Source organism: Nannobrachium achirus (genome assembly GCF_963921795.1).
Source record: "Nannobrachium achirus genome assembly, chromosome: 5".
Lineage (NCBI taxonomy): Eukaryota > Metazoa > Chordata > Actinopteri > Myctophiformes > Myctophidae > Nannobrachium > Nannobrachium achirus.
The window spans coordinates 22,951,421-22,979,102 of record NC_137814.1 but is presented as its reverse complement, the minus strand read 5'-3'; the positions used below and the strand labels follow the sequence as shown (position 1 = coordinate 22,979,102).

Below are 27,682 nucleotides of genomic sequence, written 5' to 3'. Positions count from 1 at the left end.
AAATGTGTTCCAAAAATAACAGTCCTAGCCCAGCCTGGAGTAGGGTGCTGCATTATAACAAAGCCAGTGTTACACAATGTCTGGAGAATGTTTGAAAAAAAAAAGAAACGTGTTTAACATGTTTCCATGATACATGCATTGGGGAAAAAACCTGCTTGAATATTACCAAAGTCTCACATATTTTATCCAAGCTTCTAATCCTGTGTGTACATTTCTAACATCACTTACAATAAAAGGTATCAATTTGTTTTAATGTGGCGCTCTATTTTTTGGAATAGTAGCTGACTACAAATAGAGTAGATCAAGGGTCTTCAACAGGGGGTCCGGGACCCCTAGGGGGTCCTCAGAGTTTCTACAGGGGTCCTCCAAATCTTTGTGTGATAGAAACCCTTTTCTCCTTTTTTTTAACCAATCCCAAGACGTTTGGTGTAGAGGGGAAAAAGAGCATACTAAGTACAGAGTGAAATGTCAAGTTAAGTATTGACTGTTCAAGTGGTTAAATAAGTATCTGAAAACACATAATGACATGAATCAAAAATACACTGACGATTGTGCTGTCAAACGATGAAACTATGAATCTATGAAAAGGTTGTGGGGGTCCCCGAATTATCTCTCTCTCAACTAAGGGGTCCACCTTAGCCTGAAAACGTTGAAGACGCCTGGAGTAGATCTTTCTCATTCTGGAACCAAACTTTAACATTCTCTCTGGCCAATCAGATGCTTACATTCTGCTCTTCAATCTCCTGGACAAAAAAGGCCTCTCCATTGTCCCCAAGCTTCATGTGCAGATCCACTGGCTCTCCATTCACCTCAATGTCAATCTGAAAAAGAAAAAAGAAATCATGTGGAAGAGACATGTTAGTACATTTTGGACAACCTTTTTTAATGTCAGGGAGCCACTGTTTAATATCCATCTACAGCAGGGGTCTTCAACAGGGGGTCCGGGACCCCTAGGGGGTCCTCAGATTTACTACAGGGGGACCTCCAAATCTTTGTGTGATAGAAACTTTTTTCTCCTTTTTTATATTAACCACTTGAACACTAGCATCCATATTCTGAGAACTTTGGCCAAAAATAGCAGATCTACAAGCTCACAACGCCTCGCGCTGCGAGGCGTTGTGAGCTTATAGATCCGCTATTTTTGGCAAAGAGGTTTGGTGTAGAGGGGAAAAAGAGCAGACTAAGTACACAGTGAAAGGTCAAGTTTATTAAGTATTGACGGTTCAAGTGGTTAAATATATGAAATCACACATTGACATGAATCCAACTGTCCAACGATGAAACTATATGGAATCTATGAACAGGTTGTGGGGGTCCCTGCATCATCTCTCTCTCAACTAAGGGGTCCTTGGCCTGAAAACGTCGAAGACCCCTGATCTACAGTATTCAACAGTATAAATTTAGCAACTATGAGCATTTAGCTGGAGACCTCCTGGAACACCATCCCCAAGGACCCCTGAGAACCAGTGGTCCCAAACATTTTAGCTCGTGACCCAAAAAAGAAATCAAGACAGTTTGCCCGAACCCAAACTAGTGAAAACAGCAGATCTACAAGCTCACAACGCATCACAATTGTGTCCTAATTTATGGAATTTTTCATTTTTTCTTCTTCATGAAATTACTGAAAAATCTTTGAATTCTTTTTTTTAATTCATGGAAAAAAAGGAGAGCTTTCGAATAATAATTAAAACTAGAGATACTGTTCCTCCGAAACAGTGTGGGCTCGCTCGTGACTATATTCTACATCGTGCTAACTGTCATGTGAAGCTCAACCAATACTCCAGCTAACACCACTCCCAGATTTTCCACACCTCATTGGCTCCGTCTGCGACGGAACTCACATGACGGAACTCATGCGACGGAACTCACTCTATAAATAATGAAGATATCATAGTGTTCTCGCCTTTCAGGCGAGCTCACAATAAATAAATGTAAGAAACAAAAAACAAAGGGACCCATAAAGATCTATCTGCGACACACAAATGGGTCCCGACCCAATCTGTTTGGGAAACATTGTTGTAGATTGTAGCTACCTTACATCCTGCCTCCTCGCCTCTCTTGATAACCTAGAGCAGAGGTCTTCAACAGGGGGTCCGCGACCCCTAGGGGGTCCGCGGAGGTACTGCAGGGGGTCCGCGAAATTGTTGCTTGATTAAACAATGAAAAAAATATATATTTTCTTTTTCAAAAAAATCCTTTTTTTTGCCATTTTCCACATTTATGTTAAAAAATTAATCATGATTCTATCTATTTTCAATAGCTTGAATACATGATTACTATGCAATTGACAGTTGTTGATATTATTGACATTGGTTCTCAGTTAATAATTAGTATGTTTAGAAATGGTAGTGTTATAGCCACCCTGCTCGCTATAATATATATTGTACATGTTTAAAATAAAAGAATATGTCGTAGCCCCGACCCCCCAACCTACAAGGTGGTAGGGGGTCCCTGACTCCCTGCTCCATCTCCCCATCAGTTTGGGGGTCCCCGGCCTGAAAACGTTGAAGACCCCTGACCTAGAGAGAATCTAATTAGTGACCAAGCCCAGTGGGCTTGTGTTTCCCATAGCCTGCCAACAGAACATGGCTTATATTATGCCTGCCATACAATTCCCCAGCGGACTCAAGGCCCTCCAGAAACCTGACACTGCCAAAGCAAAAATCCAGGTCACGTCTGCCGCAGATAACTAGAGTAGAGGAAAGGGGCTAAGGAGGGAGAATTTGGTTCACAGGCGCCCCTATCCAGTCTGTCAACCTGCAAACATCCACAACTGGTGGTGGTTTTCAAAGACATTCGTTTTCCACCGTGCGCTGCTAGTAGGGATGGGACGATATGAACATTTCATATCACGATTATTGTGGCAAAAGGAATCACGATTTACGATATTACCCCGATAATCAAAATTCATTATCCTTGGGCGGAACATGATTTGGCAAAAAAATAGCAGATCTACAAGCTCACAACGTGTTGCGTTGCAATGTGTTGTGAGCTTGTAGATCGGCTATTTTTTGGCTAAGACATTTGATAGAGAGTGAGAAAAAGACACTATCAAGTAGGTATGTTATAAGTACCTTTTACCAATAGAGAGTTTAAATGGTACCGGATATGCAGCTCGGCAAATAAAAGGTGAACTGATTCCAGTGCATGACGGAGGACGATATCACGATAAATTAAATCTCTGCGATACGATTATCCTGAGTGCTTTTTTATCGCGATAAACGATAATATCGCGTATCGTCCCATCCCTAGCTGCTAGGCCAACTATTTTCCTTTGCTGATGTCTTTTATTGCCCGTGCCGGTTTTGAGCAGCCACAACAAGCCTCGGCAGCAGCACGCGACCCCCCCTCCCCTTGGTGTTGCCAGGGGGATTTAAGTGTGCTGAATGATGGCTGGGAATTTCAATGCCCTACTGATAATGGACCAGAATAATAAAGAGAGGTCTTTGCCCATTTAAGCCCAATGACGGGTTAGATCCACTTGATTGACTGTGTGCCGTGGTTCTGCCAACAACAACACCCTGCTGGTATTATCAACATCCGGCTTTCATGGCATTGGCTTGGACAGGAACCCATTTCTATTACGCATTGCTGGTCAGTTCCACTTGTAGCACATGCTGGCCACTGTACGACTTAATTTTTTCAATGAGCCAAAGAGCTTTTTGCGATAGAATTGCATTTGCATCTTTAAATCGTGGCTGTGGAAGTAAGCCATTTACCATGAGAGGGAGTGGGTTGTTGGCTGATTTGTTTGGCACTCGGCTTTGCCTCGTGCCACAACCCTGAAACAGTGGTAAATCATCCAACAACCCACGATCCTCGAATGGTAAATTGCTTTTCTACCACTTCTACCATATAAATGAAAGAAAACACAGTTGTAACTTGCAAGGTTATTTAGTTACAATCATTAATTGTTTCAGAATACACATATACTTCCGCCACAGCATATAGTCCCATAAACAACAATGATTGCAGCCACATTCACTGGCCAAAAACAAACAAACAAAACTAGAAAGAAATCATATAACCTAGGCTACTTTACTTGTCATGATGTCGATTCACAGTTAATGACACACTTCCTGAAAAGATGGAGACGCATTGATCTTGGAAATGTTACAACTGCAACACAACAGTGGGCGGGGTCCATGAGCCAACTCAAGGTTGTTGACTGATTTACCACTGTTTTAAGCCAATCAGAATCCAGTATCTGAACATGTGACCACAAAAAGTGGTAGAAAATCAAATAAACGATCACAAAACACGCACATCCCAACACCAACAATAAAATCCCAGGTGCTTACCAGAGAAACAATGAACGTAGAAGTAATAGAGACGGCACGCACACTGACCCAAAATGTATTTTGATGACATTTTGAGAGCTTGATCAGATGCAATATGCCATCCCTATACAAAGAAAAAATAAAATAAAATACCAGCTACAGTATATGGCAAACCGGTGGTTTTAAAAAACTCTATAATAACCCTGCTTTCCGCATGGAAATCATCATTGGTATTCATCATTGTCCACCAATGGTTAGTTCTGACTCCACCCTAGAGTAAGTACAGTACATCTGCAGACTGTGGTGCTAGCAGCGAGGATCGATGGTAATGAAGGAAATACTGTATTAAGATAAACCTTTTATGCTGCTCAACCCCAGACTGAAAAGTAGTGTGAGGCGTTGTGTGCTTGTAGACCGGCTGTTTTCACTAGTTTAAATCATTTTTAAAATGGTAAATACAATACTTGCTTTCAAGCAGTTTCAAGGGGCACACTTGACCCTTCTCAGGGGCACACCAAAGGTCCCCATGCAGGCACAGTGGTTGAGAAACACTGCTGTACGTGATCTGTTGCAAAACAGTTCATTCTGAGCGCCCAGCCTGCCCCCCCCCCCCCCACCCCCCTCCCATTCAAGTCTGCATCTCTCCACACACACAAGAGTAACCCCTGTTGCCATAACAACCATGCGCTCATTCCTCATTTTAAGCCTGTATCGTTCCGACATCCGGATGACAAGGTAACGTCGACTCTCTCCCCCACACAGCTGTACACCCTCTCTGGTACACGATAAAATACTGAGTGTTTAATTTGAGAGTGTAAATATTTACTGATCCATTTCTACACTGTAACTTAAATCATTTAACCGTTATTGATTGTAAAATCCTGCCAAATCTGCAGCGTTAATTATTAAACAACAATCGGGATTTGGCAGTCAACACAAGCGTAAAACACAAAGAGTTCTCGAAGAGAAAACAACACTGCTATTGCTGTACTGAGAAGAAGCCGAATGTACACAAGTTATGAAAAGGAAGAATATTCACAACGAGACATACAGTAGCAGTGGACATTTGTGATTCATAACGAACATTATGTTAGATACAACAATTATAAACAAACATCAACGTTTAAAAAGAAACGTTCAGAGACCATGTCATATGCTCATGTCATGAGCATATCGTCATTTTAAAAATAATTTAATCTAGTGAAAACAGCCGCTCTACAAGCACACAACGCCTCGCACCGCGAGGCGTTGTGTGCTTGTAGATCGGCTGTTTTCACTACTTTTGTGCGACCGCCTTGTATGATGAAGCAGGGCTTTACTTGACAAAAGAACGTATACATTTCCGCTCGACAACGACAATATGATACTATAGCTATTCTTGGAATGAAGTAGTACTGGTAAATAGAATGTTTTACATTTGGGTGCTATAAATAACATCAGATATGCTTTCACCATTTTAAGAACGTGACTAATATATGATAAGGTGAGTATGATACATCAGCCCTGCCTCGGATATGCACTCCTACAGAATGTGGGCCTACAATCATTTTAACCAGGTTTCATTTCTTTTTTCATTTCAGCAGGCATCATTCAAAGTAGCAGTGGCCCAGGTCTGCCATGGCAAAGAGAACGCTAAAAATAGCCACACTACTCCTCCACCATGATCAATGGGATCTTATCTGCACTCAGCCGGGAGAAATAGTAGCCAACTCGTTTAAACAAAAAACTAGCGGGGAAAAAAAACATCTATTTGTCTGTGAACTGAGAAGACATTCCCTGTAATAGCAAGTACAAGGGTATTTATCCGTACTTTCTGGAATCACAATTGACAGATTTAGATCATAACTTTTGTTGAGGCACCTTTTCTCCTTATAAGGGGCATTCCAAGGAAGCGAGCCATCTTAACTCATTTGTAGTTTACGGCCGAGGAGCCCGAAGTTTTTTCTATGTCTTTCACTGCTGGCTTCTCCTACCTGTTAAAGCTGCCGCTAATCCAGTTCCCATCGTGCGTGATCGGACACTGCTATGCATCGTGTGTTCGCGTATTCCATCAGCTTCTCAAATCCTTTTTTTTTTTTTTTCAATTGATCAATAAGTTCTCCGTCTGTAAGCTGCCGTGTTTACACAGAAAGCCAACGAATAGAGGATAGAGGACGGACAGCCGCTTCCGGTTTACGGTCTCAATGTTAACTGGTCCGCTCAATAATGTGTCCGTGTAGAAACCGATCACGGAGCATTAGTTCCGGCCTATTTTAGTTCCGCTTCGATAAAAAAAACATTTTTTATTAAAGCTTATTAAATCTTCGGGTTCCTCGGGCATGGCAGGGAAGGGGTACAAAGGGGTATTTTTTTGGCAGAGGATGAGTTAAAGAGGGTCTGTGTGTGTGTTTGCTTGACTGGAGCTAATCTTGTAAACTGTGCGTTGGACCGATCAATGTCAAAGTTCTTGTACATACTGCCAAGGATGTACCTCCATCCATTTTTCCCCTCAAAGAGCTTTAATATTTTTTGAAAATGTTAATTTGATTTTATAATAATAATAATAATGGAAGTAAGGGGTCAGATAGGGCCTGAAACCTTGCCAAAATGTGACGGTAGTCCTAGAAGTCAAAGTCTGACATCTACATTACATGGAAGCCTCACCATAATTAGACCCCTCCTTGTTTTTTTATGGCATGGCCTTATAGGAGGCTAGCCATCTAAAAGAGCATCTGAACGTTGTAATCCTTACTTAAAAACTCTATGAAGAATATTTAAGAAGGCATACAACAGTAATGTTGTATTATCTTGTAGTTAGTTACGCATTTAAAGCCCATTTAATCTGTGTACAGTAAGTGACAAGACATACTGTATCCCTGTATCTACATTTACAGACTTGAATGAAAACATCTAGCTCTGGTTCTGCAAGGTTTTCACTCAAAACGTGCAAGTTTAATTACGGGATACAGAATAGGCATAAGCCCTCACACAGGTAGAAGAATTCTACAGTCCATACATTAGAGGGTGCAGTTTTCACGCTCTGACACTGAAGCCTGAGTGTGTGCTTTTGTTGTTTTAGTTTGTAGTTGTTGTTGTTGATTCTGCTTTCTGTTGTGGTCATTATTGTCACCTTGTGTCCCTGGTATGGAAAATAAATAATGATGCTAATTAAATCACAAAGAAATTAAGAGAAAAGAGAAAATTAAAATAACTCCCAACTAGGGAAGGGACGATAAGCGATATTATCGTTTATCGTGATAGAAAACACTCGCGATAATCGTATTGTGGAGATTTAATATACAGTATTTTCTGGACTATAAGGCGCACCTGACTATAAGGCGCACTGTCAATGAATGGTCTATTTTCAAACTGTTTTCATATATAAGGCGCACCTGACTATAAGGCGCACATAATAGACGCTTATGCATCCAACAGATGGAGCTGTGCTAAAGGGAATGTCAATATCAATGAATGATCCATATATAAGGCGCACTGGACTATAAGGCGCACTGTAGTTTTTTGAGAAAATTAAAGGCTTTTAAGTGTGCCTTATAGTCCGGAAAATACGGTATTGTCATTTGTGATATCGTCCTCCGTCATGCACTGGGATCAATTCACCTTTTGTTTGCCGAGCTGCATATCCAGTACCACGTAAACATTCTATAATTGTTAAAAGGTACTTATAATATACATACTTGATACGTCTTTTTTTCACTCTCTATCAATGTCTTTGCCAAAAAATAGCCCATCTACAAGCCCATCTACAAGCTCGCGACGCGTTGTGAGCTTGTAGATCTGCTATTTTTTGGCAAATGTTCCACCCCAGGATAATTTTGATTATTATCGCAATATTATCGTAAATCGCGATTTCTTTGGTCACAATAATCGTGATATGAAATTTTCATATCGTCCCATGCCTACTCCCAACTCACCACTTTCTCTTTGGAGCGCAGCACGCCCAGCTTGCCAAAGCGCACGTGGAAGGGCGAGCACTGGTAGGTGCCGTCTCTCTGGCGGACCACCACCACGTCGATGCATCCCGACAGCGTTGCCTGGTTGATGCCTTTATACAGTTCCTTGACCGTCACCAGCACCCCCGCCGCCAGCTGGCCCACGTAATTCATGGTTTTTTCCTGAAAAGGGAAAGAGGAGAGGGGTGAGCATTGGGTGAGGAACTGTAAGTGCCTTCTGGCTTCTTTGTGGACCAGCAGTGGTGGAAAAAATAACTCAAACCATTTACTTTAAGTTAAAATATCAATGCTGTAATGTAAAAGAAGTTCGGAATTGAAAATGTAAAAGTACAAAAGTATTGGCATCAAAATGTACTTTCAAGTAGGGACTCTTGAAAGTATCGGTACTCGCAGTATCGGTATTCGCCCCGATACCAGCCTATTTTGCTGTACTCGTACTCGTCCGATATTGCTCACGGCAGCGCCAGATACCATTTTGTTTCATAAATATGTTGGTAACAACATATCAAAAGTCCTAAGACACAGTTTTGTGTGAGTTAGTTCAACTAATGAACAGTGTTTTCAGCTTCTCTCACTCTAGGCATGACAACATAATTATTTAAAGCATTTTATTTTGGAGCGCCACACACTATTTAAGCACTTGTACAGGAACTTAACTTACAATATCGGTATTCGGTATCGGCAAGTACTCAAATTAAGTAGTCGTACTTGTACTTGGTCAGCAAAAAAAGTGGTATCGGGACATCCCTACTTTCAAGTACAAAAGTAGAAAGTACTAATTCTGTAGAATGTCCCGTTGTTTAAGTTGTATACACTTAAAATGTACAAACATCTTTTTTTGAAAATAGCAGATCTACAAGCTCACAACGCGCCGCATCGCGACACATTGTGAGCTTGTAGATTGTCTATTTTCAAATGGCCGAAATCATGTATAGGGCTGAAGTGGTTCATGTATATTTTGTAATAACATGCAAAGTAACTGGCAAAAGTATGATATTTGGATCCGAGATGTAGCGGAGTAAAACTAAAAGAACTGAAAAACTCAAGTGAAGTACAAATACCTCAAAATCGTAATAATAGTAAATGTACTCAGTTACTTTACACCACTGTGGACCAGATAGCTTCCTGTATACGAGTGAAGAAATCTTACAGAAGTTCTCCTTTTGGTCTTCCTTTAGTTCCCTAACGTCGATGGGCAACAGTCAGTCGCCAATCTCGCCACGCACGCTCATTCTCTTATGCACGATTCTCGTCTCGTGGTCTCGCTCTTCTCAAGTATCCTCTTGTGTAAAAGTGGAACTGCCTGGCCCTGTGTTGGCTTTCGTTTACTCCTCTCTCCCTCCCTGGCAGCCTACCCAGTACCCACCCTCTCTTGGTGTTTATTATCTCCCGACTTGCATGCAGACTGCCAGCGTGGCACTGTCACCAAGCCCCCTGTGCCCCCAGAACAATATCGCCGAGACCGATCCCGTTGAGAATGAGGATACACATCCCCCACCTCCCCACACACACACACAAACACACACACACACACACACAAAAAAACACGCACTGAGGACCCTCTGTCCCGCTGCCTTTTAAACGGATGACTTCCTGTTTACATTCTGATCTGCCTGACGCCAGCAAAGACAATTCTCAGAAAAGCATGACTGCGCGTACAGTAGTGTAGCTGCCGTTACATTTGGCTTGTTACTAACTCAAACAAGGCTTGGGCTTTGCTTTCTTGAAACATATTTTCAGGCTGAACACGTACAGTGTATGGACCAAAATCGTTTTCACAATTTATTTAAACTACAGCACTAAACCAGCGATAACTCCATTATTAAAAAGAGCTGTCTAGTATCTAAATTACATTTCTAAAGTAGCCTATTTGGTCAGGCTAGCCGCCAGGAAAACGTGGGAATGCATACCTCAAATATTTATTTGCCAAAAAAGCCATGGTCCACTTAGTAGGCCATGGACTGGTTTAGTAGGCGTAGTAAACAGTGGAGTTGTTACACCACTGGGTTTATGTAACATGAATGGATCCTATCTCAAATTGACCTTTTGTTCTTCTGAGTCTAGCCTGGGGACCAGTTGTGGGAAGCGGGAGAGTTGGAAAATAAAAGGGCAACATTGTGCAAGGTCGGCACAGACAACAGGGAAATAATTTTCCATGAGTAAACTAATGACAACAGCCCTGTCACAACATTCATTTAACCGCAAAGTTCAGCCCTATTCAAAAGTGAAAGAAAACAGCTTATCTACAAGCTCACAATGCCTAACATTGTGGCCGGTTGTGAGCTTGTAGATATGTCATTATATATCTTTTTTTTCTATTATTCATGTTTAATTATTGCCTAATAACATACAACATATAATAGAGACTAGGGCTGTCACAATTATTACATAATCGTCTAATCGCAAATATTTGACATAATCGCAAATATTTTGTCATAATCGTCATAATCGTGAATGTTGAAAATTGTTCATACATTTAAAATCATTTTCAGAAAGTGGAAATAGCAGATCTACAAGCTCACAACGCGTCGCGACACGTTGTGAGCTTGTAGATCGGCTATTTCCACAATCAATGTTATTTTTTAAGTAGAAAGTTGTCAAATATGTCAGTAATTTCTTAGTATATTAGGTTATGTGTCATATCTGCCATGTGCAACTTCAAAGCCTAAAAGCCAAACAGAAATGTAATTATCAACGATAAAAACACAATTAAATCGTTAATCGCAATTATTTGAGTGACAATTAATCGTCATGTAAAATGTCATATCGTGACAGCACTAATAGAGACGCCAGGAAGTGGTTATAATATTTAGGCTATAATAAATGATTGTTGCTCTCAATCACTCACAGAGATCAAGAGAAAGAGACATTTACAATAGTAAACTTGACAGAGCCGTCACAGTAACTGCAACAAAACATTGATCGTGGTTTAGTCACTTTGATGTGGAAGTGTATTCATCACAACTCGTCACAACAGGAAGCCCTCAGCTCTTTCTAAGAACTTTAGCCCACAGATTCCACACACAGGCAGGGGGAGGGATGATAATGAACACAGGCTAGGCACTGCACTGATACTCAAAGTAGACTTCAACACTGTTTGTTCAATCTTAGATCCAACGTCAACCTATAGTAGGGGTGGGCGATATGGAAAAATACAATATCACGATATTTTCCCAAGCTGTATCACGATAATAATAATAATAATAATGAATTGCATTTTTATAGCGCCTTTCCAAGTGCTCAAAGCGCTTTACAATGGTTCATTCATTCATACATTGGGATACACGATTTTATCACGATTCTTTTTCACATTGGTTTTTATGGTTATTTTTCAAGTTACTTGACAAAAACTAGACTCTCTGGGTTTCTTTTGGGAGGTCTAATTTGAACTTTACAAGTATGTAACTCTGACAGTATACAAATGAAACCAAATGGACCCTTACAGGTCCATTTGGTTTCATTTGTATACTGTCAGAGTTAAGGGGAGACCTTGACATTTAAAAGTTTGAGAGCTACTGATTTAGACCAAAATGCAGGTTTAAATTGAATTCTGCAATGAATCTCTCTGTATTAACGATTCAACAGGATTTCTTACAAGTCTCCCTCATTGTATCACGATATATATGATACCTCTGAAAAGGGGTATCGTGGATACATTGTATCGTCTCAACGATAATTATCACCATATCACCCACCCCTAACCTATAGTGTAAACTGTCAAGAGACAGGACAAAATTGAATGAAGCGGAAATCGGTGGTGGGACAGAATCAGACTTGTCTAAAATAAGTTCATCATACTGAAGTTGGCTTCCTTCTCCTTACCGTCCGTGTGGAGTGAGTGGGGTTTGGGAAAACCGACTGAAAAGCTGGCTCCATCATCTCTTCCTCCGCAAACCAAAATAATAGTTCTCATTAAAAGCAACAGATTCCTTCTATCTGACGGTTTCTTATAAAGACTCAAGTACCTGTTGCATAATACTGTATCTGGAGAACATTGTTATCTATAGTCATTAACAGTGTAATGCTGCAAGTTAAGAAGCCAGAAGGTTTCAAACTTATGATTACATAACCGTTGAGGATATTTGCATTGTGTATATGATTCACATTTCCAGGCAGCCACGTGAGCGGCTGACTTCCCATTTTATTCTTTATTAACCAATTATTTCTAGATGGCAGGCCCATCCCAGCTAATTCATCACCATAACCTGCTATGTTTAACAAAAACACATGGAAAAGTTCTGGGTATAATATCTATTAGTTACCCAGATACTGTAGTTCAAAAGCAGGCTTTGGATGGCTAAAGAACAGTCAATACAACTGACCTGCATCTAACAATAATTATTAAGTCATTTCCATTTCCATATAGAACATAGAGCCCCTGACACAAAGGCCACAAACACTAACTATCCATGTGCTAAGTGGATGAGCTTCAAACCAGCCTAGGGGTTAAACCTAATACGTCATCTCATCCTAGTAGCATTCACCAGCCCCGGGCCGGGTCCTCCATAATAAGCTCAGCCACCTGCCTAAACTAAGCGCCACATGTGGCAGACCCTACGGCATTCAGGCCCCAAGCCGAGACAGACCGAGACACCCGTCAATCCTGACTCACCAGGGACCATGAGGACCTGAGGGAGTCTTGTGAGTCGCTGTTGTCTGTAGTAGTATCCTCCTCCCGGAGGCCCTCCATGTCCCCCCAGGACCGTAGCCTCTTCATCACTGCTGGATGGAGGAGCACCAGTCCAGCACTTTATCTCATCCACTTCAGAAGGATACTCCACAGGGAACAAAGTCTTCTTGTCAAAGATCATCCTCCTGTGTCATATCGCCATCAATACGGACGTCCCAAATCACTGTTTAATAGCCCGTCCCCCCGGCGTAAACACAAACACACAGTCAAACGGCCACATAACTCCCACAGCAATTGTGCAACACTGTCATAAATGTTAAAGCCATATTTTTTTTCTTTTGGGGCCTAATTCCTCTGGAAGGGGGGGGGTTGATGTTTAGAACCAATGGGCTGAAAGGACACATGGTCTTCATCCAATCCCATCTGTCCTTTAAGGTGGCGGGTGCATGACTGATAAGAGACATCTAGTTCCTGTGAAGGCCCACAAACTAAACGTTTCCCCACTGATAAGGGAGCACGCTCAATGAACCTGGGAGGTTGTTGTGGAATGGACCAAGGAGGAGTAGAAAGAAAGAATGAAACATTCTTAAAAAGCACGTGCAGTACTCTGCTGGACACGTGACCCTTGTGTGTGTGTGTAGATGATTAATCTAGTGGTAGTTGTGCTCATTGGCTGTGTCAGCTCAAGCTAATGAGATACTACATGAACACTGGACTTCAAATTCAAAACAATCAGGGTCCGTCCCCCTGCTCAGTCTACAGCACACGGACACAGTCCCAACACTACAACCGGACACGTGTGATCACTGTACTGTATTGTATACTGTATATGGCAATTGCCAAGGCTGGAATCTTCTAGGGATGGGACGATAAGCGATATTATCGTTTCTAGTAATAAGAAACACTCACGATAATCGTATCGTGGAGATTCAATTTATCGTGATATCGTGATATCGTCTTCCGTCGTGCACTGGGATCAATTCAGCTTTTATTTGCAGAGCTGCATATCCGGTACCACTTAAACCCTCTGATAAAAGGTACTTATAATATACGTACTTGATACAGTCTTTTTTTCCACTCTCTATTAAATGTCTTTGCCAAAAAATAGCCGATCTACAAGCTCACAACGCGTCGCGAAACTTGCGACACGTTGCGAGCTTGTAGATCTGCTATTTTTTGGCAAATGTTCCGCCCCAGGAAAATGGATTGTGATTATCATGATAATATTGTAAATCGTTCTTTTGTCACAATAATCGTGATATGACATTTTCATATCGTCCCATCACTATAATCTTCCCAAGCATTTGTCTATAATGAAATAACAAAATAGAATGTCTTGTGTTTGCCCACTCATGCAGACACAAGACAGACATCTTTCAGTGTCATATCCATACAGAATCCCGACAAGATGAGTAACACTGTAGTTGGAGCAGCAATGAATCCAAGCACTGTCTTCCATTTCTGCGATGAGGCCACCCACCATGGTAGCTGCCCGCATCGAGCCCTCTGCCCTCCTTGGCTCTGATCCTAAAGTGAATTCCAGGGATAAACACAACACACGTGGCCCTTCCAGGAACTCCTCATTATCTTGCCTGTCCAAACCTACTGTACTAAGCAGTTTGCAAACACTCATTAAAACAACAAAATGTACACAAGTCAGATTAGAGCTGATCGCGTTATCATTTCTAAGCACACAGGCACTCTGTGCTACAAGAGGGCAGGTACATCAAATGTATTGTGTACTCTGGTCAGGAACACAAAGGAAACAGTGCTGTAGTACACGGTTTCCCAAACACTGGATTGGGACCCATTTTGGACCCATTTTTATGGGTCCCTTTATTTTTCGTTTCCTACATTTTGTTTTTAATTATAAAAAAAAAGAAAAAACATTCACAAAAAAAGCTAAGATTTTAATGAATTAATTCCATAAATAAATCAAGGCCAAATCTAAGAAATTCCATAAATTAGAAAACAAATGTTTAAGAAGTAGTTAAAATAGCCCATCTACAAGCTCACAATGCGGCACGAGTGTGAGCTTTTGGGTGAGCTTTTGGGTCACATGCTAAAAAGTTTTGGAACCACTGCTGTAGTAGACAACTGCCAATCAATATATTTTAGCAGCACAGACCAGCCTTGGCCAGAATAAACATGATGACGTCAAGTCTGATGTCATTAACTCATTCTGATTGCATCTGGTGCACTGTACTGTCCTGGTTACAACAATCCACTATGCAGTACTGTGTTTTATTTGTTTTGTTCTGATGACATTATAACCCCTGTGTGTGTTTCATGTAAAGCACATTGAATTGCCTTGTTATTGAAATGTGCTATACAAATACACTTCCCTTGCCCGTAACTGAACCAAAGTACACAAATATGATGTTACACAACCCATCAAGAAGTAGGTTACAATAAATAGACTGACCATTGCTTTTAAAATGGAACAAATGTAGGGGGGAAAAAACAATACAACATCATACAGCTTTCAAATTCAGTCATATTATTCTTGTCACCAGGCATTAAGAAGTTAGTTTATTTTTATTGTTTTAAAGTGGCTACAAATACTAGCCTAGTGTCTCCATATCCTTTCCTTGCCACTCTGGATTTGGAACGACACTCATGGGGCATGGTTTTGACTTACTACTAATTTCAGCACTCCAAAGCAGTGGTTCGCAAAGGTCCCCACCATGATTTGGTAAATATTGGCCAAATTGCCATTGTCAAATAGAAATAATATAAAAAAGAGAAAATAGCCGATCTACAAGCTCACAATGCCTTATCTGTGGAACCAAGTCAAACAAAATGTAATGCCTCAACTCCTACAATTCCAAATGTTTATCACGGTGCCAGGGTAGGGGGTCAGACCACTGCCTTTAAGTACTGTGGAGGACATAAATACTGTGAAATCAATCACCTTATTCATCTCTAGAACATGTACCACTTCTGGCTACCAACCTGCCTCAGTTCCAAAGTATCCAAACGTTTGCATAGCCAAGCATCAATAAGGCCAAACTAGTGTTTAATGTTGGTTACAATACAGACACCCAATTCGTCATCCTCGTTTTGATTTGGGTCAAACCAAACGCAATCATCTGTGTTGACAGCGAGTGTATTGAACTTCATGGCACAATAGTCACTCAAGTGACCTGCTGCTGAGAGTAAAGTAAACTGCATGCAATGTTACGTGTGTCTGTGACAGAGTGACAAACGTTAAAAAAGACAGCTTAAATAACAGTGAAATAAAAAATAAATTAGCTGCTAAACTATGTCATGCCTTACTTCTCAGCTCCAGAAGCCTTTTTTTCTAGTATTAAGCGAGTAAACGTCAGTTTGTTTGTCAGTTATTAACCAGGGTTGCCAACATTGGACTGTCAGAATCCAGGAGATTTTGGGGGGGTACGCGGAACTCCCCAACCAGGGTCTCCCTCCGAAAATGTTCAACATAGAAGATGTAATTTCCTGTGTTCTGGTGAATTTTGAGAGTTTGATACCAAATCCAGGAGAAATCCAGGAGAAATGCCAATCCAGGAGCATGGCAGAAGATGGGGTCAACATCCAGGAGACTCCTGCCAAATCCAGGAGTGTTGGCAAGCCTGGTTATTAACGCCAGTTAAGTAGCTGGTTAGCTAAACAAGTACACTTCTCCATTAATGGGCATATAGCTCTGGTCCATACAGTGTTAGAAGGAGTTCTCCTTTAACGCTATGTCACCGATGAGCCCTTGCGCTCAAAGCCGCCGTAGCCCAGGCTGCGCAGCCTCTCGTCTGTAGTAAAAAATAAAGAATACACTTTCAATACTCACCAAAGCAAAGACGGTTCTAGGATGTTGAAAGCCTACTTTACTTTAGTGGCAACACTCGGAGCCCCCCACCTCACGTCTAAAATACACTTTTTGGCCAGAAAAGACAACAATTCAACGGAGGTTTTAGCTACTCCACAGCGCCCCCTACAGATCTTGTCAATAGAAAATGCCATCGACCTTTTGCCTTCCGGTGAAATATTCTCTTTTCTGGCTAACAAAAGTGTATTTTAGACGCGAGGTGGGGGGCTCAGAGTGTCCCCACTAAGGAAAGTAGGCTTTCAACTCCATAAAGCTGTCTTTGTGTTGGTGAATAGCGAAACTGTATTGTTTATTTTGACTACAGACGAGTGGGTGCGCAGCCTTTCCTGCGGCGCAAGGGCTCATAGGTGACATAGCGGTTTAAGGAGAACTCCTTCTAACGCTATGGGCCAGACCAGAGCTAAAGGGGAAAACGAGTTCTCCTTTTTTATCAATGGATGTTCTAAAATCACAAGTTATATATTCATAAACAAACGCGTATGTGACCCACAGATACCCAGAACACATTGATAAACAGCAGCTAGTAACGTTGGGTAGGCTATTATTATATTATTATGAATGAATGGATGGATGGATGGCTGGCTCAGAGCCAGACCCCGGGTCATGTTACAGTGAACGTTAACCAAACGCTAGCTGAGTGGCGTTTACCTCAATGATAAACACACCAGTCACCCCGGTGTATGAATACAAATGTCAACGTTTGGCACGCTGTGATCCCGAACTGCACGTCCATTACTTACCCGGTGCTATGATCACGAGTCAAAATAATACGATTATCGTTCAGAAATGCTATATAGCCCCGGCTGGCTACAGCTAGCTGAGGCAGCTAGCTACGTTGGCTAACGGGAGTACTAGAGAGGAAACTATATGAATGCCACCAGCAGCACAGCAGCAGCGACCCGACCGCACGTAAAACACCACAATGTTTATGAACGTGAGCGTTATATTATACATACCTCTCTCTCGGTTGGTTACTTCAGCGGGACGTTGAGACGAAAGGGGGAGATGTTCATAATGATCCTCTTCGCTGCGAAACTCCCGTCAGAATTTTTCTGACGTGTCCGAGGAGGCTCTCTGGACCATGCAGCAGCGTTCAGACTGCTGGTGTCGCTGGGAAGGGAACAGATTCAGGACGGTTGGACAGGAGGACAGCTGGCTGGCTGGAGCCCCACAGTGGCAGCTCACCCTCACAGCTGTTTGGTGTTTCACAGCTACATTGATTTAGATCAGTGTTTGTGTTTCCCAAACTTTTACATTTCAAGGTCTCCCTTAACTCTGACAGTATACGAAATGGGTCCATTTAGAGTCTTAGACCCCCTAAAAGGGACCCAAAGAGTCCCTGGAATCCTTAGTCTTTTCTAGAATCTCCTTTTAGTAGACCTTGTACCAGTGAACTGTACCGTCATGAAACTTTCCTATGCAAACTCCTAATAAATTCTTCAATCAATCAATCCACTTCTTTAGCCCCTTTTCCACTGACATGCCCCAACACCACACCACACCACTCCACACCGCCCACTTGTGCCAAGTTTTCCACTAGAAGGACCTGGGTAGAGTGGTGTGAAAGTGGTATTAAACGTGGTATGCCAATCCAGGAGCATGGCAGAAGATGGGGTCAAAGTAGTATCCAATTCATAAGTCTCAAACTTTTACATTTCGAGGACTCCCCCTTAACTCTGACAGTGTACAGATGGAACGGTTGGAACCAAATGGACCCATTTGGTTCTATTTACAGTTCTGTCAGAGTTACAGAACTGTAAAAGGGTCAATATTTAGAATCCCCTTAAGGGTTGTGAGTCCCTCGACCCCACTTTGACCCGAGAAGGGGACTGAGCATTGGGGCTATGTGGTTGTCAACTTGTCACCATTTAAAGTTGTGTCAACATAGCCTGGCTTGGCCAGACTATATACTAATGCTGCATCCCCACCTTGTTTTAACATGGGTGGATTGTTTAGCTGTGCTAGGCTAGTGTCAGCATACAGTAATATTAATACATGTGTAGATCAGACACTGTGATTCTCAAACCTTCTCATTTCAAGGACCCACCCCATATCCCATACCTCTTCAAATCATGTTTCCAAATCGTGTACAAATAGGAGACCACTTGGTTCCATTTATACACTCATTTAGACCCCCCGAGGTCCCCACTTTGAGAACCAATGATGTAGAAGACATCATTACAATATTGTGTACAATATGTCATCACTTCAATACATGTATAACTCATAATTTCAATGCTATTTCAAAACATACAAGATCATTCTGTTTCATATTAGAACCATGTACTCACTAGGCCTATAAGCATGTTTTTTTGTTTGTTTTTATGTAAAAGAATATAAACACGGGGAACTTTCTACAGAGCAAGTGTACCTTTATTAATACAACACCATAAGGAGATCATACTTTCCTTGTTCAATTGACAATACAATTTCAAAGCAAGTCCCAGATAAAGATATCTGGAAGTTTTACCCAAAACAACGCCCTCTCTGTCTCCACTTTCAAAAACATTCTTCTGACTGACATGCATGCTTATAGAATTGGTTCTATAGCCATAGCCTGTAGACATAAAGGTATGCTGTGTATGCACGTTTTTGTCACAAGTATACAGCTTAGAGGCTGGCAGAAACCACGAACCAGTTCTTTTGTCACACTTGTGTGAAAGGTAAACACACTTCAGCAGTTGGTCTATGCTTGACTTCCTCCACTGTAAAAAGTTAACCGACTTCTTAATGTTTGACACTTCTACCTTGCAAACAAGACATCTTTGGTACACTATAGTTAGACACAGTACAGTAAACATAGCTGTTTTTGCTTTGTTGTTCCTTAAATAGTCATATCTCTACTCAGTGGAACGAGAAATTTGTTTCCACTGGTCCATATTTTCAGAATTTCACATTACAGAGACGAATAAAAACATTACGACATCAACCCTTTCCTGCACCCCCCCCCCCCCCCCCCCCCCCCATCCAGATCAGCTTCAGGGTGAGATAGTTTAAAGAGTTCAGTTTATCCAAATGCAGCTCGGAGTAAGACATTAACATCCTTCCGTTTTTGTTTTAAGTAAAGATTAATGTTATAAACAGGCCAACCATCTCCCATGGTTTTATATAAACTGCTGACAACGGCTTAAAGTGAGACAAGACAAATGAAGCAACTACAAGCACACAATACTCTTCTCTATATTTACCATATTCCACATATATGCATCCATGACCTGCAAAGCCCAAAGCTCTTTTAGCCCGGAGCAGCATGAAAGAGGCAGATGGAGCCGTTGTTATGCCATTCCCAGATTCATCATTTATTTAGATTGCTATCCTTACACAGACATTCACTGTAAAGTAAAATGCTTTGGGGACAGCCCAGTCACCCCTCCACTCTGCTTCTTCTTATTACGCCTTATCCGCCTTATGTTCCTCGTCGTCCGGGGAGTAGACACTGACGGTGAACTCGCCAGCCTCTGTACCATACTTGTTCTTGACCAGAAGGGCGTATTTGCCAGAATCGGCTGTGGAGACGGCAGCGATGGTAATGCTGGCGAACTTGCCAGCCTCAAACTTAAGCGTGTAGCGGTCGTCAGACACCAGCGGCCTGTCGTTCTTCACCCAGCTCACCTCAGGCGTAGGATCACCCCAGACGTTGCCAGTCAAGTTGAGGGACTGAACAAAGAGCACAGGACATTTGAAAATGTATTATTATTGTTTTTTGGGAGTTTCTTTTTATGTGAAACGTGTCATACAAAATCTGAGTACAGAACAGTTCCCCTGAGAGGGGTGATGCTTCCTTTTACCTTGCCCTCTTGGATTGTGACCACATCTGGCAAACCTCCAACCACTCGAGCACGATCTAAACAAGAGTGAGCAAAGAAGCGAATCAGTGTGTGCATCACATAGATAGTTCATAGACTCTGGATTATATGTACGTAGCTAATACCAATCTAATATTCTCATACTAAATGAATTACTCATAATAATGTAATAAATTATATTGAAACTGAAAGAGATTACCTGCATGCATTCTCATTTATTCATACAACACATTATTTCAACTGCAGATTGTACACAGCATGAGAGAATGTGTTTACATTTGCGATACAAATTGAAATGAAAATAGAACCATTTCCCCCATTGTTCAGACTGGAAAGGAAATAGAGAATGCATGAAGACCATACTTTAAATAAGCTTTAATTACTTTATTACTTTATCAAACCACTTCTGACAGCTCATTTTCCTGAGCAAAGTCTTTCCCTGATAGGGTCAGATAAATCAAATGAGTTCCCGAAAGTAATGATAACTAACACCCTCGTACGTCTTTCCGCACCACAATTACCACCACATCTGCTCAATAATTTAATTCCTGTTAAAAAAAGAAATCCCATCAAAATCCCAGCTGTGCGTTGAGTCTGAAAGTTTGTTGCATAATTTCACCCAGCAAGGTAAATATATCTGCTTACTTTTCTCTGCGATGGCTGCCGCCCTGAGGAAGGAGGGAAGGAAGCAGACAGAGACATTGTCAGAGGCATCTCAAAATGGTACCACAGGCTGAAGGTTTAGAGCAGTGGCTCCCAATCTTTATAGATCGTGACCCAAAAGCAAAATTAAACATTTGCCCAGGACCCAAACTAGTGAAAACAGCAGATCTACAAGCTCACTATGCGCCGCTTCTTTTTTAGATAATAATAATTAAAAACAAAATATACAAAGGAAACCAAAAGTTGTTTGGGTATGCAGTATGTTTCACAATGCCAGGAAGTGTGATTTGAGTGTGGTCCGTTCAAAAGGTCAAACAAAGTACATTGAGTCTATTTTTAGCATTGTGATGACAAGCCACTATACTATGACATAAAAGTCATCATTTTAGTTACACAGACAGAGATTCAGAATTACGCAACATCAATACAAAAGAGTTGAGGTACTTACTTCAACCTCTGGAATTCTTCAAATGCCTCTTCCCATGCTACATAGACAAAAAAAGGAGATTATGCAATTAATTGAGTACAGAAGCATCGCCCCAAATTCCATGTAGCTTTTTAAATAACGGGCAATGAAAATAAAGATGAAATAAATAAAGATGAACGAATGTAGGCTCATCATGTAATCTACACAGTGTGAGTTTATATAGAGTAATATCCTACAGTGTCAGGCATTTTGTGTATCATATATTGAAACAAAGGGATCGAGTGAATACATGGGCCTGAATCTTCTGTCAAATCAAGCTGAATTATCTTTCAGATATTTAAACTGGCACTCACCTTGCCCAGTGAGGTCAACCACCCTTTTGACACCACTCCCACCATCAAAGATGTCCATGGTGTATTTGCCTTTGTCTTTCTCAGTGGGTTCCTTGATCTTAAGCCAAAGCTGCTCTCCCGTGACTCCGGACTGCACTCTGTCCGAGCTGGCAATCTTAGCCTCTCTGACAAATACAAAGGTGACATGGGGATGAGTGTCCACGTTATTGTGAATCGGAGGATTGTTGTACTGAAATGATGCAGGTTTAGCCAAAGACACTGGTTTAGACCGGGTTTAGTGAGGGATCTGTTGTTTTTGTTGTGGATGATTTGTTTTCCCCAGTCACCTCCACTGTGGCAAGTGAGAAATGTGTATACTTGGAGGGACGAACAGACAAGGACAACATAAAGCAGCATTCCAATGACGTGGTAGGGTGGATTGACGTACTTCTGGAGCCAAGTAACCCGCAGGTCTTGGTCGTAATATTGGATAAAGGAGTAGAGGATGATGCCCTGCTCAGTGCTGAGAACCTTGATCTCAGTGGAGGAGTTAGCTGGAAGGAGAGGAACCGAAATACAGAGATATTTATCTGTTCAATTTGGAATAATAGTAATACAAATAATAGTTGTATTACTGTGTTTTTAAATAAATGATATTTAAAAACACAGACAACTAAAAGAAAGTAAATTGTCACAAATATTGGATCTGAAAAATGTATACAAATGTTTTATACTTAAATGTATATATTTCACGATCTCAACCAGGGCTAAATACGCGTTTGAAGAAGTGACTTGTTTCTATAATCAAAATATAAATATCTTCACGGAAATCTTTTAAAAAGTAGTTTGACAGAATGGCTCACCAATAACCCTGTACAGCTCATTCATGACAGCCTGGTAACCTGGAAAAATAATCAATGCCATTAATTAAAATTATTTTTTTTACCAACAGATAAAACAAAATAAAATGGAAACTTGGATCTTCAAAATGCATGAAAAATAAATTACCTTCGTCGGCCAGTTTGAACATGCTCTTATCTTTCCCTCTCGCGTCCTTCAGGATGATCTCATAAACACCACAATCCTTCTTTGAAATCTACAGTTTGAAGTGAAAGCAATGTTAGCAGCATGCAGACAACCATGGATTCCTGTCTACTTTAAAATAATGTAATGTGTGGACAAAGAAGAAGAAACAGACGTTATGACAAAGACATGGACGAACCAAATAGAAAAGGCAAGCTTTTCTATGCCCGGGATGCTGCAGGCTTGACAGATAAAGACATGTAAAAGTTTTTGACGCAGAAGAAGACACATGGATAGTTTTATAGATGGAAGCTAGAGACGCTTAGTATTGTATTCAGACTTTGGGTCGTGGCGGCTCGGGAACTGCTTCCTCTGCAGGTTTCTTTTTCCTTTCTGTCTCTGTCTCTGTGACCTCTTTCTCTTGCTTAATAACACACTGTAAATTGGGACAGATAAACCAGTTAATGCCAGCGTCACCCACAGGAGTGGCAGGCAGCGGGCCACCACTCCTGAGCCCATGCTCTCCCCAACCCTCTCATTGTTATTTAGATGTATTGGGTAGCATGCAGGGACGTGCTGGGCCCCTGATTCAGCCCGGGAAAAAGAGTTGTAGAGGCCCTCATTGTGCGCTATAGAGAGAGATCTCTCTCTATAGCGCTGCTGCTACTCAAAGATTTGCCATTTCAGATCATGACAAGTGACAAGCCAGTGGGCCAATTACTGTACATGAGTTATATTTCCTCGTTGTCGGGTGGAAACCTTGTATGTCCAAAACCGTTTGTTTTGTATTTATCATTTTAAAAATGATTTAAACTAGTGAAAACAGCCGATCTACAAGCACACAACGCCTCGCTGTAGATCTGCTGTTTTCACTACTTTTGTGCGACGGCCTTGTATGATGAAGCAGGGCTTTGCTTTGTGAAAAAAATTACAAATTTGAAACTTGGAGATACGAGGTTTCTGCCCGACAGTGACGATTTACTTTGTTGGCCGAGCTCCCAAAATGGAACGAAGGCCGACATTCTATTGTTAATTTTTTCCTAATGGCCGGCCTGGACCGGCCGGGAATGAACCGGCCGTTCGGGAGTTGTCCCGCTTTTCCCAATGGCCAGCACGTCCCTGGTAGCATGAGACATCAATCAAACGTCACTGGTGGCAGGAGTGGCAGATCTAATCTGTTTTATATTCTCCATAATCAATAGGCAATTTCTCATGTGTGCAATATGTGCAGCACATAACAGTTCGTGATCGTTTTAGATTGATGTCACACAAACAATATTCTAACTGTCAATTATTATAAGTCAACACACGAATGAACTGCATATTTTGGAAATATGGGCATAAATGTTGAAGAATATGACATAGTCATATCATGTAATATTCATATCAAAATAAGCGAATTCTATGACAAAAAATAACGACGAAAAATAATTAATATTCTTAAATGACGACATTGATGCTGAAACCAACAACGCATTCTAACTTGTTGTTTTCAACATCACTACAAATTTATAGAATATTTCTAACAGTGTTTCATCATTTATGAGTCTGTGTGTGTTAGAGAGGGGAGTAAGCCGTGTATCATCTACAGTAAACATAATACTGTAGCTATAATATACAACAGTCCCATTAATGCATCAGTAGTGTAGCAAAGCATGAAGCTTTCTACTCATGAGTTAACAACTACCCACAATGTAAGCTTTTCAAACCAATGACCTGACCTTTCCAATATTAAAGGTCAACACTCCGTCTTGTCTCTCAATCTTCTTAGCGTCCTCGTCGCCCTCCTCAATCTCAATGGTGTCCCTGAACCATCTGATCTCAGTCTCTGGCTTGACATTTCCTATCTGTGGAGGAGAGTGACATTAAAGAAGAGAAAATGTGAGGTCAGCCCTATTGTTACTGTATTTTATGTCACCGATCTATACAGAGGTTCTCAAAGTGGCGTCCGGGGACCCCCAGGGGTCCTTGAGGGGGCTACGGGGGTCCCCAGCTAAATTTGACCTAAGGGGATATGTTTAGCCACTTTAAAGGAAGACTACTTTTCTACCTGTCTTCATATAATAGGTCCTCACTAATGTTCATGATAAAATAGCAAAAAATGATTCTACTCAGTCTGGGTCTCATAGGAGAGCTGTGGGCGGGTCAAATCCATCCACCAGTGACATCATCAATGGGGAATCCAAGCTAATAGAAACTGCAGGCTTTCTATTCCTAAAAAGGTGCAATGTTAAAGTGGACGCCATTGTTCCCGCGATAATAAAAATCTAAATATCTTTTTCAAATACATTGTTTAAAAAAATAATCTGTCAAACGATGATGTCACTGGTGGATGGATTTGACCCGCCCACAGCTCTCCTATGAGACCCAGACTGAGTAGGAAAAAATTGTGCTATTATATGAAGACAGGTTGAAAAGTGGTGAAGTCCTCCTTTAACTATATACACCGGCTGTTGTGAGTTTTATCCGCTATTTAAAAAGAATCTTCGAACATCTTTGAAGAATTTGGAATATTTTTGAAACACAAATGATATCTTGGCAAAAAATATTTCCAGATCGGGGTCCACTGCCAAATACATATCCATGACATAAAGATATTTGAGAACCACTGATCTTATAGGCAGGATAGTACAGTTACTACACTTTTCTTACCGTGCATTTCAGCAGCACATCACACTCTGGAGTAACAGTGAAGCCAAGATACTCCACAAAGTGAGGACCTATGGGTGGCCAGAAGGACGGTATAAGTATTAGAGTATTTAAGGTTTTCAACAATGCTGTAGCGTGCATCATTGTATAAAACCACAACTTGTGTTTGTAAAAATGTTGTCTTCTTTAATGATTATCTTGTACTGTACCTTGTCTTCTGATCCATTCTGCCCTCTCAAATTCAGATTTCTTTTGAAGCTCTCTGAACTCTGAACAACAGTAATAAAAACAACAATCAACAATCACCTCCAAAAACAAGAACAAACAATATACTCCATCATTATTTTCAGTCTCTGTTTGGGGGGCAAATTTCTTATTAGAAATGAACAAGCACAGTGCATCAAACACAAAACAAGCTCTTTGAGCATTTAAAAATTCATTAGAAAATGTTGAGGAAACGTTGTCTTCTGCTGCCCCTACGAGGACAGTCATTCTAACTGCAGTGGATGTGATATACCAGACAGAGAGAGCGTTGGTGAGAAACTCAATGCAAGATTTACTAAACAAATCCACTTTCTTTTTTTTATAGAAACCAAACATCAACTGCTAGGCCAAATGGGTAATCCCTCCTGGTCAAGGGAGATACTAGACTTCAAGGCTTTCAGCTCAGAGTTACTACAGGGGGTCCTCCAAATCTTTGAGTGATAGAAAGTTTTTTTTTCTTTTTAATATTAACCACTTAAACCCTAGTGTCCATATTCTGAGAACTTTAGCCAAAAATAGCAGATCTACAAGCTCACAACGCCTCACGCTGTAGATTGTCTATTTTCGGCAAAGAGCTTTGGTGTAGAGGGGAAAAAGACTAATTACAGAGTGAAAGGTCAAGTTTATTAAGTACTGATTAAATATCTGAAAACACAAATTGACATGAATCCAAAATACACTGATGATTGTGCTGTCAAACAATGAAACTATATGGAATCTATGTACAAGTTGTGGGGGTCCCTGCTTCATCTCTCGCTCTCAACTAAGGGGTCCTTGGCCTGAGCATGTTGAAGACCCCTGCTGTATTGTATATTATGCATGATTATAATGTCTTTGTCTATATCACTCTGTGCCTAAAAACCCTTTGGCTACTAATTGTATTTCAAGGTGAATACTACACTATTTTGAATAAGAGCACAGGGCATCTAGACCAGGGGTTTTCAAAGTGGGGTGCCGCGACGGCAGTCCAGGGGTGCCGCGAGATCATTTGATAATATTTGGAATTTATTTGGACACTTGAAGAAATATTTAGTGTCATTTTAAACTTGAAGTACAAAGTTATTTTCAGTCAGTTCTAACCAAAATGGCTATTATTATCTCAACATTTTCCTCACAACATGATCACTAAAATATCGTCAATGTCGGGCAGAAACCTTGTATCTCCAAGTTTCAAATGTGTACGTCTTTTCGCAAAGTAAAGCCCTGCTTCATCATACAAGACTGTCGCACAAAAGTAGTGAAAACAGCCGATCTACAAGCACACAACGCCTCGCGATGCGAGGCGTTGTGTGCTTGTAGATCGTCTGTTTTCACTAGTTTAGTACATTTTATAGATGATAAATACAAAACGAACTGTTTTGGATATACAAGGTTTCCACCCGACAACGACGATATGCTATAAATATAAGATGCTTGGAGTGAAAATTATAATGTAGGGGTGCCTCGGATTTAAAAAAATATATTTATGGGGTGCCCTGAGACAAAAAAGTTTGGGAACCCCTGACATAACAAGTCAAGTCAAACGTACATAGCTGTATGGGGACACTCACCATCTCCAATCAGCACCAGACTAGTAGTACCCTTGGCCTTGCCATCCACCAGGTTAAAGGTAAACGTTCCCTCATCGGTGACCTCCAGAGAGTCCATGAACATCTCAATGATGCCGGTGGTCTTGTCGAAATGCATTGTGTATTTCTGGAGATAAAACGGATCAGCACAAACCTCATCACATCAGGCTAAGAGAGTTCCTCAGGCTAAAGGTCCTATTTGATCATCAGGGCACTATTATAAACTGGAGTACAACGCAGACACTAGGG

The 27,682-nt window shown here is 41.1% G+C and overlaps 2 protein-coding genes across 3 annotated transcripts in view; both read right to left on the bottom strand.

The window, feature by feature from the left end:
* Nucleotides 1-17,743, bottom strand: part of lpin2 (lipin 2) — a 50,865-nt gene extending 33,122 nt beyond the window's left edge. The window contains exons 1-3 of the mRNA XM_080726687.1: nt 17,658-17,743; nt 8,192-8,392; nt 726-821 (exon numbers count right to left, since the gene is read on the bottom strand). Coding sequence (XP_080582813.1) covers nt 726-821; nt 8,192-8,383 — 288 coding nt within the window. The 5' untranslated portion in view covers nt 8,384-8,392; nt 17,658-17,743. The remainder of the gene's footprint in view (nt 1-725; nt 822-8,191; nt 8,393-17,657) is intronic.
* Nucleotides 17,744-19,672: 1,929 nt separating this feature from the next.
* myom1a (myomesin 1a (skelemin)) overlaps nt 19,673-27,682 on the bottom strand; it is a 43,500-nt gene continuing 35,490 nt past the window's right edge. The window contains exons 25-37 of one of the 2 annotated variants that reach the window (XM_080726685.1): nt 27,416-27,560; nt 25,811-25,870; nt 25,605-25,672; nt 24,674-24,799; nt 23,293-23,388; nt 22,938-23,025; nt 22,793-22,831; nt 22,378-22,483; nt 21,951-22,114; nt 21,619-21,655; nt 21,153-21,175; nt 20,490-20,545; nt 19,673-20,358 (exon numbers count right to left, since the gene is read on the bottom strand). In XM_080726685.1, the coding sequence (XP_080582811.1) occupies nt 20,092-20,358; nt 20,490-20,545; nt 21,153-21,175; nt 21,619-21,655; nt 21,951-22,114; nt 22,378-22,483; nt 22,793-22,831; nt 22,938-23,025; nt 23,293-23,388; nt 24,674-24,799; nt 25,605-25,672; nt 25,811-25,870; nt 27,416-27,560 (1,275 nt within the window). In that variant the 3' untranslated portion in view covers nt 19,673-20,091. The remainder of the gene's footprint in view (nt 20,359-20,489; nt 20,546-21,152; nt 21,176-21,618; nt 21,656-21,950; nt 22,115-22,377; nt 22,484-22,792; nt 22,832-22,937; nt 23,026-23,292; nt 23,389-24,673; nt 24,800-25,604; nt 25,673-25,810; nt 25,871-27,415; nt 27,561-27,682) is intronic. The other variant, XM_080726686.1, reaches the window with a different exon arrangement.